The sequence below is a fragment of the Trachemys scripta genome, chromosome 10 (assembly GCF_013100865.1).
Source record: "Trachemys scripta elegans isolate TJP31775 chromosome 10, CAS_Tse_1.0, whole genome shotgun sequence".
Lineage (NCBI taxonomy): Eukaryota > Metazoa > Chordata > Testudines > Emydidae > Trachemys > Trachemys scripta.
Genome location: NC_048307.1, coordinates 80,195,731 through 80,208,461, shown reverse-complemented (window position 1 = coordinate 80,208,461; position 12,731 = coordinate 80,195,731). Strand labels below are relative to the sequence as shown.

Here is a 12,731-nt window from a genome sequence, read left to right as displayed (position 1 = left end):
ACGCTTGTGAAGTCAGGGAGCGTCTGTAGATAATAAATACTATCTTGAATCTTAGCACTGAAATCACCATGGCTGTTGAGTGTGTTCACTACCCTTACACACACTCTTCAGTGATATTTATAACACATTTATTGTAAAAGCTAATAGCAGAGTTCACATTCCATCACTCCAGATGCACTCATATCAACAGAAACAAAATGCTACACAAAACAAATAAGTAACTTTTAATTATAGCATGAATACAATTTTAGGAGATAATTCATGCAATGATTTGCCAATCTAAAAGGTATTAATTATCAAGAAAATTATTCTGCTTCAAATTGAATGCTGCATCTTTTTTTCCAGCATTTTATTTGCTTTTCTATTAGCACAAAAGACCTCTTTAAACATCAATAAAGAAGCAGAAAAACTATTACAACTTTGTAAAAGAATTTTTATTTTTAAAATTCAGGATATAATATTTAAAGGGTGCCCTACCAGAAAACTGAAAATAATCATTTTTAAAACATCTCAAGCTGACTGTCACTATAAGCAATTATGCATCTTTTCAGTAATTCTCTGACAACCCTTCATACAGAGATATTTCTGTGTGAGGCAAGCTACTGAATATACCCCTTTGTTATAGATCACTGTCTGTATGTCATTTGAGCTATGCAACTGGTGAGTGGGCCAGAGGATGTTCACTCTGACATTATCTCAACCTCATGTGTCTTTTAGGCCCTGTCTACACTAGGAAAAAAGGTATATTTTGACACTTTAGTTAGCTAATGCATGCTAACTAACATGTTAAAAGCCTAGCCCTGATCTTTAGCTGGTGTAAATTGGCACAGAACCATTGAAGCCAAGGAATGGAGCTATGTCAATTTACACCAGCTGAGGATCTGGATCCTAATGTAGACAAGCCAGTTTTAGTGTTAACAAGTGTTAGCTGGTTGAGGTAAACCCCTGTGGGGAGCATAGGGTTTATCTCAACCAACTAAAATGTTAAAATTACAACTTGTCTTGGCTACACTAGGATTTTACATGTTAACTAACATGTTAAAAGCTTACTTTTTTTCTTAGTAAAGCCAAGGCCTGGGTGAAGCAGGCCCCTCTTTTACACATAGAGAAACAAAGGCACAAAAGGTGAAATAACTTGCCCTAGCCAGGAATAGAATTCAAGACAAGTGTCCTGACTCACAGGCCCTTCTTGATCTAGATGTACTACTCCTCAACATGAATGAGATATGCTTACCATCGATAACCCATTTGACAGAATTCTCTCTAGAATAGAAGTGGATTTATCTGTCACAAGAAATTGATGTAGCCATTTCTCACTGTGACTGTTAGCTTTTCTTTTGTTATTCAACCTATTTTTTCATATAACCAGAAAATAGCTCTTAGTTTCTAGGAGCACCTCCATTTCAGGGTGTCTTTTTCTTCTGATAATACATGAGCCATCATTTTATTTTCCAAATCCTTTTTCTTATCCTCCAGAGCTTCTCTCTACAGCAGCCATTTATTCCACTTTACATTTGCTTATGAAAATGTATTGTTTTAACACAGTCTTATTTTGTCTAAATCTTTGAATTATTCTTCAATATGCACTGAATATCAAAAACTACTTGTTCACCAAGCACCAAAAATGACTTTACAATTAGCTAGTTCTTTTTAACTGTGCAAATCCAATTACATGTGCAAGTAACCACTGATGTCAATTATGATAATTTCAGACCACTTAGATATCTAACTTGTTGATTGTATACACAAATACTGCTATTGCACATGCAATTGTAGTGACTGCCTGCCCTAATTATGGTCCCACAAATTTGCCAATGGGACTTTAAAAGTCTGCTGCTTTTTTTCTCCACTGGAGTTCTTTTCTTTCGTCTTCTCTAGAATCACCTGGCTTATTAAGGTGATTTAAAAAAATTAATTGTTCAACGAGGAAATATTTTTTCCTGTCAGATGCAGAATTTCTCCTAGTGTTTGAATTACTTTCTCCCTTCAATGTTGTTTGTTTTTGTATAACAAAATAATTTATTATATCACTCCTAGCTACCTATCCCTTTTAAATTACAAAAGGTAAAAGTATCTTATTTTCACAGGTCTGATCATCAAACATATAGCTTTTCCCCAGCCCCAAGTAACTGATAATATCTGATTAAGAGACAGCTCCCTCCTGTGGTAAAATCTATACTTATACTGCAAACACAAATCTGAAATATTGTAAAGCAATAGGAAAATGTGTTTTATTAACCCTATATCTTTTAAGGCCTATAATATGCCACTTTGCGTTACAAATAAATATATATTCTGAATTGACTGAATATACAAATTAAAATAATATTATGGCATGTAGATATCAAGTTATTAAAAACAATGGCCCAGATTCTGCAATCTGATCTGCACAGGCTGACCATTATTTTTGCACAGAGTCTCATTTAAGGCAATAGGACTCTGCCTTGATCTCATTACAGGAACAAGACCAATTTATTAACTCTTACTTGTTAATGACATTCAAAAATGCAATAAATGAGGGTCCAGTCCTGTAAATCTTCACGCAGATACATAATTCCACATTTCTGTGGAATTACTAGCATAAAAGTGCTCATGGGATTAAAGGTTTGAAGAACTGGTCTCTAATGTACCAAGATGTCAATAGTCAAGTAATTAGCAAAAATATTTAGCTAAACCAGTCTGTTAGGCCTAGTGCTAAAAGTCACTGAAACTTTAAATTCTGTTGGACATACAGTAGACTAGATTCCACTCTGAATTACACTAATCTATCTTCAGAAGAGTTGCTCCAGATTTACAGCAATCTGTTGAGAGCAGAATCTAGCACCACAAAGTGACTCTCAGACTACTTAGACTATAATTAATCAAATTACATCAGTGTAACTGAGATCGGAATTGGCTCCAAATCTGCTAACCCTTTCTGAAAAAACTCCAACAGATTTTAAAATGCATTTTTTCTTAAAACATAAACTAAAATTATATAAATTTTTGATATCTTTTTCATATATGCATCTTGTTTTTTAAAAATAAACCGTTAACATGTAGGAAAAATGATTGAGTTTGAAGAAAATGTTTATGATAGAAGTATATGAGAACTCTTTAAAAAAGCCAAAACAGAAATGGGCGGGTTTGCCAATATTTAAAAAAATATATAAATAGGGCATGTATAGAAAATGGACATTAATGAAAGTAAGGACTATGCCTCCAAAATAGAGTGTGCTGGCAGGTGTCCCTGCTACCTGTTTTAATAACCAAGGTAAACAAAGGGCCATATTATGATTTCTGTGGAGAAAGGTTAATAAGACAATAAAATATGCACCAAGTTGTACCAGACCATGCTATCAAATCTGCCCAGAAACCTGAGGGCATTTTCCACACTATGTAAAAAGGTAGTTTTTAACCATGTGTAAGCTAATGTGGTAACTAACGCTTGGTATAATCCTAGTGTGGAAATGGCAGTTTATAGTTTTACATGCATGAGCAGGTCAAGGTAACTGCTAGCAAGGAATCTGGGTTTACTTCACTAGCTAATATATGTGAAAACAACTGCTTTGCCTACACTGGGATTTTCTTACGGGCATTCAGACACAAATTTGCATTTTCACCCCATGATTGATTAAATTCAGCGCTGCACTAAATGGATGCAAAGAAATAGGTGAGCAGCATAACACGATATTAACACTGTTTGATTTTTCCAACCACCACCATATATGTGTTGTGTGTTTTTCTGTGAAACTGCTTCAATTTCGGAGCTGCAGGACAGAACAATCACGTAAAGCATTAGTATTTAACAAAAATAAGTACCCAAAAAGTACCCAAAAAATACTAAGTGGATTAATAAACAGATGTAAATCAGTAAAAATTGAATCCTTTAATAAAAAACCTGATAATTTATCGCTAGAAATTGGTAAAGACTGAAAACAGGGAACACTATTAATATGGTACTGAAAACAGCTCCCAATACCAAGGAGCTGTCTGTTAGGGATACTGGTGTTGCTAACCTCATACAGCTGTATCAGTATTAGGAACTACGAGAAATTATTATAAATGTTTTCTAGTGTAGACAAGGCTCTGAATAAATCAAGATATCCTCACATTACTTAAAAGCAAATGGCTGGAAAAACAATTTTTCCACCTTTGGCACAATCAAAGATATACCCCTTAATTAGCAGAGCCTAAGTAATCCAAAACCAATTAATTCTTAGGCAACAATACAAATTGAAGAAAACCTCAAGAAAAAGATACAACACAGTAACACTTTTGAATCAACAATGTATTCACATTTCACCCACCACATATAAATTATTCATGTGATTCCCTCTTTTGTGGAGATTTTCTGTTAATGTGTAAATAGGGATGTTGTTGTTATTTTTATTTATTAATTTGTAGTACAAAGAGCAGTGTTGCTATGGCTTATGAAATTTTTATTTTCTGTAATTATGCTTCCTTTCACATGTCATTATTGAAACCAACATTAAATGTGAATTAGTTATTATATATGTACACATTTTTATGTAAAGCGTGTTATGTATTTTGATTGGTAAGCACAACACTTGCCATGTTACTATTAATATTTCTTTGGCTATATTTCTTTTCAAACTAGTGAGCTGCAGTAAATGAAAGAGATTTGACACATCTAGAAAGCAGAGAAATAAATGCAAACAGGAATGCTGACAAACATGTATGACTTTTAATAGTTTCAAACAGCTACTAAACAAATAGTCTGCTTAGTATTTTGCATACATTCTTACCTATATATTATGTTCCTGCAGTTGGTGATGAAATAGTTTTACAGTATCAGATGTAAAATTAGTTTTTAACTGATAGAAATGTTATTTTGCTTCATTGAAAAGTGAGTTGTTTTACTTGTCATATTAAGAATAAAATAAATTATCAGATAAATGTATTGTCAAGATTTATCTCATATTTGTGTGGAAATATGAAAGACAGACTAGAAAATGATTTTTTCACTTGCAATTTACATTTCTGAGACCTACTGAAAAGTGACTTTTTATTTGTGATTCTGGCAATATAGGCAGCCCATGGTAAACTATATGATAAAACCTCAATCCTATTTTTTTAAGTGTAGCTCAATTATATTGTATCATATTTGATGCAGTGTTGTTAACTCTCACAGCAACTTATGTATTCCTTAAAGCCCCAAGTGCTGGAAGCATGTCGTTATATGATAATTTTTTTTGCGGGGAGGGCGGATTCCTAGCCCTCAACTTATGGAAAATGCATGGAACCAAGACCTGAGACTGACCAAAAGGCTCAAAACCCAGAAGGAGAATAAAAAGAGCTCATGGTGTATTACGGAACAAAGCTAATGATCTTTGGCAGACTTGACTTTTAATTTTTGAATGCTTGGGGTTGGCAATACTGTAAAATTGAGCCATCCTTAGCTTCTGATTTATGCACCTCCCCCATTTGGCATCAAACTTCGCAGACACAGGTAATTCCATACGACCCTTTGTTGTAGACTGCAGAACTTCAGAGAACTAAGCCCAGGCAAGTGGGCCATTCCCCTGGCTGCTCTAGGGCAGCGGTGCCCAGCAGAGTCATGCCCTTGACAGGGTCCTGTCAAACATTCTGGGGGGAGCCATCTAATGATTAATGTGCCAGGTCGCAACCCAACTTAGGGTAACCAGACAAGAAGTGTGAAAAATCAGGACGGGGGTGGGGGGTAATAGGAGCCTATATAAGAAAAAGACCCAAAAATGGGGACTGTCCCTATAAAATCAGGACCTCTGGTCACCCTAACCCTACTTAATTTGGTTCCATCAGCCTTAATTACTGAATTAACTGATCAATTAGGGATTCTTAATGAATAACTCCGGACTATAAGGGGTCTCCAAGCACAACACAATGCTAAGGTGAGGCGTCATTCAAAAAGAGGAATTGTTGTGGAGGGAGTTAGTGACTGAGCAGAGCTGAGGGAGAAGCCGCCGTGGTCCACGCGCCAAGACCCTCAAACCGAGCGAGCCAGGCCGTTGGGTTGGGATTTTTGGCGCCAAGAGAGGCCTAAGCACAAAGGGGCGGTGCGAGAGCGCGTCGCGCGCGGTGTTTTGGAACGCTCGCGAGATTTCATCACTGAGGGCGGGAGGCGCGCTAAGCTTTGACGGGAAGGGCAGAGGTCGCGCGCAGGACCGTGTTCTCGCGGTCTCTCCTCGTTACTCCTCCAGCCGGGTGAATGGCCTGTCGGGGAGCGGGAGCATGCGAGCGGCGGGCGCGCTGCAGTTGCCTTCCAGCCGCCGGGACGCGGAGGAGGGGCCCGTGCGAGGCTGAGGCTGGGGCCGGCCCTGAGGTACAGAGCGCCTTTCCCTCGCTCCCCATTGCCCAGCTGGGTCGCCTCGGGGACTGAAGGAGATCGGAGGCTAACTATTTCTCTCTCTAGTGTTGGGGACACTAGGAACTGCCAGAGTGGGTCAAGCTGACGGCCTGTCCAACCAGTTTCTAGCATTGGACCAACTGCTTCAGAGGAAAGCACTAAAATCCTCATAATGCAGGAGTGGGGAACCTTTTTTTCTATCAGGGCCCCCGACCCACAGAAAAAAATCAGTAGCAGGCGCCACACCCAGCCCGGGCGGTGGTGTAGAGACTGGGGCCTTCCCCTAAACTCGGGGGGGGGGGGGGGGCAGAAATGAGGGGTTCAGGGTGTGGGAGGGGACTCCTGGCTGGGGCAGGGGTTTGGGTGTGGGCTCTGGGATGGGGCTAGGGTGACCAGATGTCCTAATTTTATAGGGACAGTCCCAATTTTTGGGTCTTTTTCTTATATAGGCTCCATATACCCCCCACCCGATTTTTCACACTTGCTGTCTGGTCACCCTAGGTGGGGCTGGGGCCGAGGGGTTTGGGGTGCGGGCTCACGGCTGGGGCAGGGGATTGGGGTGAGGGAGGAGGTTTAGGGTGAGGGCTCTGGGAGGGAGTTAGGGAGGGGGTTCCTACCGGTGGGGGTGCTGGGTGTGGGGTCTAGGAGGAAGTTAGAGTGTGGGAGGGGGTTCAGGGTGCGAGCTCCAGCCGGGTGGCGCTTACCTCAGGTGGCTCCTGGTTGGCAGCAGGACTAAGGCAAGCTCTCTGCCTGCCGGAGCACCTCACTGCTCCCAGAAGCGGCCGCCATGTCCTAGGCAGAGGCACAACCAAGAGGCTCTGCGTGGTGCACCCCCACAGCTGCGGAGTTGGCGCTGAGGGCAGCCTTCAGAGCTTCCCTGATCACTCCTGCTCCTAGGGGCTGCAGGGACATGCCATCCGCTTCTGGGGGCTGTGCGGAGCCGACCGGACTTTTAACGGCCTGGCAATCCCAGCTTCCCCCGCAGTAGGGCAAGCCGAGGTTCGGGGCTTCCGGCCCGCGGGCTGTAGGTTCCCCATCTCTCTCATAATGGGTCATTATGGAATAGCTTGGCGACAGGGGAAGGTTTTATTCTAACTCAGTTAATTTGTGGTTATACTATACTTTGAAGCACAAAGATTTATGTTAGAGCTGGTTGGATATTATTCTCTCCTTCCCCTCCCCCCCCCCCATCAAAATTACCCCAGAGTGTTTTTGTTTTTTGACAAAGTCAGTGTTTTCCATGGAAAGCAGACACATGTCATAAAATGGTTTAGTTAACAACCCAATATTTTTGTCAAACTGTTTTGATGGACAATTTTTGACCAGCCCTCCTGTCTATGTCCCATAAATTGACTAAACAGTTTCATTATCTGTGTAAGTATTCCATCCTTTTAATCTCCTGGACTAATTAATATTTTGTATCCCTCATGTTAACTGGCAAACATATTATTCATAAAATGCAGGTATCTTCAGACAAAAGATGTGCATCTTTTTAATATCTTCTTCTTTAGGGGAAAAAGCTTAACTGTGAAGATGATAGATCCATTAGCAAACAACTTGTTTGATCTTCCTGAGTATGATGATACAGAAGATGAAACATTTCCACCTCTTCCACCTCCTTCCTCCACAGGGAGAGATGATGTTGAAGGAGCCCTCACCAATGAAGGTGAATATCTTCTAGAACTAAAGAATCTGTATTACATATATATTGAAATACTATGAAACTGTGATGTTAGTGTCATATTCTGTTAAATTGGTTTATAAAATTCTAGTTATCTAAAATTGATTGGAATTTTTTTCTCTTGCTTCTGTAAATTAAAATTGGACGTGATTGTGCATGATAAACCTTGCAGGGGAAGGAAACATTTTCTATATTGTACCCACCCCATCAAAATATCTGTAAAACAAAATAGGTCTTTCAATATACTTTTTTTTTTATTCTGAAAAAAATCTATATTCTTGTAATATCAATGAAAAGGAATGAATACTACAACACTGAAACAAAATAGTCAGTGAACATCACTTGCTTCAGATTATCAGAAATAAAATACTTACACACATTGCAAAGTGCTACTTTTTTTGAATGGAACAGGAGTTGTAACATTCCACCGAATAAGTGTGCTAAGCATAACAGGTTGTAATAATAATAGGATTTTTCTTAATCCATATCAAGTATTTCAGGATATATTTTAATTTTAAAGGGGTGAACAGGGAAGTAGCAAAGCTTGCATATGATACAAAAATAATCAGGATAGTTAAGTCCAAAGCAGAGTGTGAGGCATTACGGGGCAACTCACAAAACTGGGTGACAACAAACAAAATGGCAGATAAAATTCTATGCTGATAAGTGCAAAGTGAAGCACATTTGAAAAAATAATCCCAATTGTACAAATATAATGGTGGATTCTAAATTAGCTGTTAGAATCCAAAAAAGAGATCTTGGAGCCACCATGGATATTTCTCTGAAAACTTCTGCTCAGTGCACAGCAATGGTCAAAAAGACTAACAGTATGTTAGAAACTATTAGGAAATCGTTAGAAAATAAAACAAAACATCATAATGCCACTATATAAATCTCTAGTGTACCCACATCTTGAATACAGTCCAATTCTAGTTGCCCCATCTCAAAAAGTATACAGTGGAACTAGAAAAGGTCAGAGAAGGGCAACAAAGATGATTATGGGCTGTTCAGATTAATAAAGAGATGACTAAGGATGGGGATATGTTAGAGGCCTATCACTCCATTCATGATTTTGAAAAAGTGAATAGAGAAGTTTTGTTTACCTTTTAAGAAATTGTATTAAACCTGCTACCTATTAAACAAGAGGAAGGACTTTTTCACACAAATAATCTTTGGGACTCATTGCTGTGGGATATTTGTGGCCAAAAGTATAACTGGGTTAAAAAAAAGAACTGTATAAGTTAATGAGGAATAGGTCCATCAATGGCGATTAGTCCAGAGGATCAGGATGCAACCCCATGTTTGGGGCAACCCTAAACATCTGACCACGAGAAGCCAAGAGCAGAAGATTGGTGGATCACTCCATAACTGCCTCCTGAGGCTCTTGTATGGGCCACTGTCAGAGACAGGATACTGGGCAAGATGGACCATGGTCTGACTCATTATAGTAGCTCGTTTATTCTTCCTTTAAAAATTTGAAAGACTTGAATATCTGATAGCCAAATAAGTTGACTGGATAGTTGTTATATATAAAGATGGTATACTTTGACTATGAATAATATTAAATTTCGATTTCTCAAATATTAGATTTTACGTATGCATTCCTTGATTCTTGGTTTACATCTTTTTTTAGAATAAAAGTAGAACACTTATTGATTAGGAATAGCTTGGTTTGGATAAGCACACTAACGTTGATATGTGAAAATGAGTTTCCTAACTCTTGAATTTTCTGAACTTCAGAGAATAAAGCATGTAATATAAGAATTTGTGTACAGATTGTACAGTGCCTACAATAATGGGGCACCGTTCTTGGTTGGCCCTTAAGTATTACTGTAATAAATCTGATTAACATTGACCCTAGTCTTGTGATGAGAACTGTTAAGGATGGACCCCATGACCACATAGTCCTGTTGAAATCAGCGGGTTTTTGTTCATGGATCTGCCTTAAAGTATTACTTTGTTGGTTATTCTACTATAACTCTCTAAAATGTAAGTGGCATGGCCATTATTCAGGTAGCTCTGGTCAGCATCCCTACTTTTCATTCAGTTTTGAACTAATCACCATCTGTTTAGGGCAGTAGGGGTCTACAGACTATGCCTAAGATTTCCAAAAGGGTCCACACCTCCATTCGAAATTTGTTACGGGTCTGCAAATAAAAAAAGTTTGAATACCATTGGCTTAGGGCAGTGTTTCCCAAACTTGGGACGCCGCTTGTGTAGGGAAAGCCCCTGGTGGGCCAGGCTGGTTTGTTTACCTGCCACGTCCGCTGGTCCAGCTGATCACGGCTCCAACTGTCCGTGGTTCGCTGCTCCAGGCCAATGGGAGCTGCGGGGAGCGGCGCGGGCTGAGGGATGTGCTGGCCACCGCCGCGGCAGGTAAACAAACCAGCCCGGCCCGCCAGGGGCTTTCCCTACACAAGCGGTGTCCCAAGTTTGGGAAACACTGGCTTAGGGCACTTGAGAAAGTTTTGTCTCCCTAACTAGATACCACCTTCACATGGCTTTATCCTGGGAGCACTTAAGACTTACTCTTAATACATGCTTAACTTTACGCACTGTTAAAGAAAATAGGGTTCTGCATTGTGTAAAGTTAAGCACGTGTGTAAATCTTTGCACAATCAGGCCTTAGGGTAACTAGACTTATTTTGTTGTTGGAGCTAACTCTTCCACTCTTCCCCACCTCATTCGCTCCTCCCCCTTCTCCCCCGCCCCAAAAAATCCTGAAGGACTCCTGACACCATAGTTATAATTTATAGCCTTGATTTTTGCTGTTAAAGCACACACAATGTATTGTTGGTTACAATTAACAAACTAAGGTACAAATTTTAAAAGTAGAGCTTTTCATTAAGATGGGAAATAGTTTTTTTTTTATTTGCCAGAAAAGATCATTCTTTTAAGATATCAAGAATATTCCTTTTTCTTTTTAAACACTTTTTTATAAAGTGGATTTGGGGGGAAGGGAAGGAGAGAACATACAAGGATCAGTTATTCACAGTAACATATACAGAATGTGCACTGTAAACATTCAGAGGAAAACTGATAACTGGTAGAGCCAGAGAGATATGAGTAGAACATAAAGATGTATAAAACATTAATTTGAGTAATGATAGTTGGTATCATTGCATTATAGATTTATAGTATGTTGTGTTCTATTTGTCAGAGCAAGATGGAAATAAACCATCCCAAACGAAGGATTCTACTGTGTCTACACAGAAAGCAATTAAAAGGCCGATACCGAAATTAGATGCTCAAAGGTATTTGTTGCACAATGTTCCTATGTACAGGTGATGATTTCAGTGTTTAAAAAAATAATAATCTTTGGGTGGCTGCCTGGCAGAAATTGATTTAGGGAGTTTATCTGTTTCTACATTACCCGTTTGGTCATTACCAAGTTTTAGGTTGTGGATGTTAGAGATGAATATATTTAGCTTATTGTTGCGGAATGTACCTCATCCTTTTGTTCTTCATTTTACAGTGCTGTTATCCTAAGTCATACTTTTATTGTAAGCACTTTGGGACATGAAAACTATTTTATTGGTAAAGTGCCGTATATGAGAGTGCATTTTTGTCTGTATAATATCTTTTGTCCGCCCTCCAGATTACTTCAAATTTCAGCCTGCCTTAGGAACATTTCTTCTGACTTTTTTTTTTTTTTTTTTTTTTCTTTTAAATTGGGAAATCCTTCAAAATGAGACTTCAGACTGTTGATATTTTCCGGGTGTTATCCACAGTCTTGTGAAGTGCAGTAAAATCTGATTTTTATAGATATACAAATTCTTGCTCTTGAAATTATATTTGTAGGAGTTAGGCAGCATTGTTAAGGAGTAGAAAACTATTTCCTTCTGCATGCAAAACTGATTTTTAAGTGAGAAAGTAAACAGAGATGAATCCCTATATTGTGAAGATGTGTCTTTTAAGTATACTAAATGTTATTCTAGGATATCATAGTTTGGTGTCTTGGAAGCATTCAATTTTAACCTTTTGGTTATCTGTATACTAGCAGTGGCCATCCTCTCTCTTCCACATAGACTGTAAATTGTTAAGGCTGGGACTGTTTCTTATTACGTGTTCGTATTAGGCACTGTACAATGTGGGTCCTGATCCTGATTGAGGCATATGAGTGTTTAGCATATCTCACGTAAATACCTTGCAATGCCGGCTACAAAAGTGCCATGCGAATGTCTGTTCTCACTTTTAGGCGACATTGTAAATAAGAAGGGGGCAGCATTATCTCCCATAAATGTAAACAAATTTGTTTCTCTTAGCAATTGGCTGAACAAGAAGTAGGACTGAGTGGACTTGTAGGCTCTGAAGTTTTACATTGTTTTGTTTTTGAGTGCAGTTATGTAACCAAAAAAAAAAATAATCTACATTTGTAAGTTGCGCTTTCATGATAAAGTATCAGGGGGTAGCCGTGTTAGTCTGTATCTACAAAAACAACAAAGAGTCTGGTGGCACCTTAAAGACTAACAGATTTATTTGGGCATAAGCTTTCGTGAGTAAAAACCTCACTTCTTCGGATGCATAGTGCATAGTGCATCCGAATTATATACAGACACATGGAGAGCAGGGAGTTACTTCACAAGTGGCGAACCAGTGTTGACAAGGCCAATTCAATCAGGGTGGATGTAGTCCACTCCCAATAATAGATGAGGAGGTGTCAATTCCAGGAGAGGAAAAGCTGCTTCTGTAGTGAGCCAGCCACTCCCAATCCCTATTCAA

General features: G+C 39.0%; 1 protein-coding gene across 1 annotated transcript in view; it reads left to right on the top strand.

Annotated features, from left to right (window-relative positions):
* The first annotated feature begins 6,109 nt into the window (after positions 1-6,109).
* Positions 6,110-12,731, top strand: part of TIPIN (TIMELESS interacting protein) — a 20,463-nt gene continuing 13,841 nt past the window's right edge. Inside the window, exons 1-3 of the mRNA XM_034783047.1 lie at positions 6,110-6,304; positions 7,839-7,994; positions 11,170-11,263. Of these exons, the coding sequence (XP_034638938.1) occupies positions 7,862-7,994; positions 11,170-11,263 (227 nt within the window). The 5' untranslated portion in view covers positions 6,110-6,304; positions 7,839-7,861. The remainder of the gene's footprint in view (positions 6,305-7,838; positions 7,995-11,169; positions 11,264-12,731) is intronic.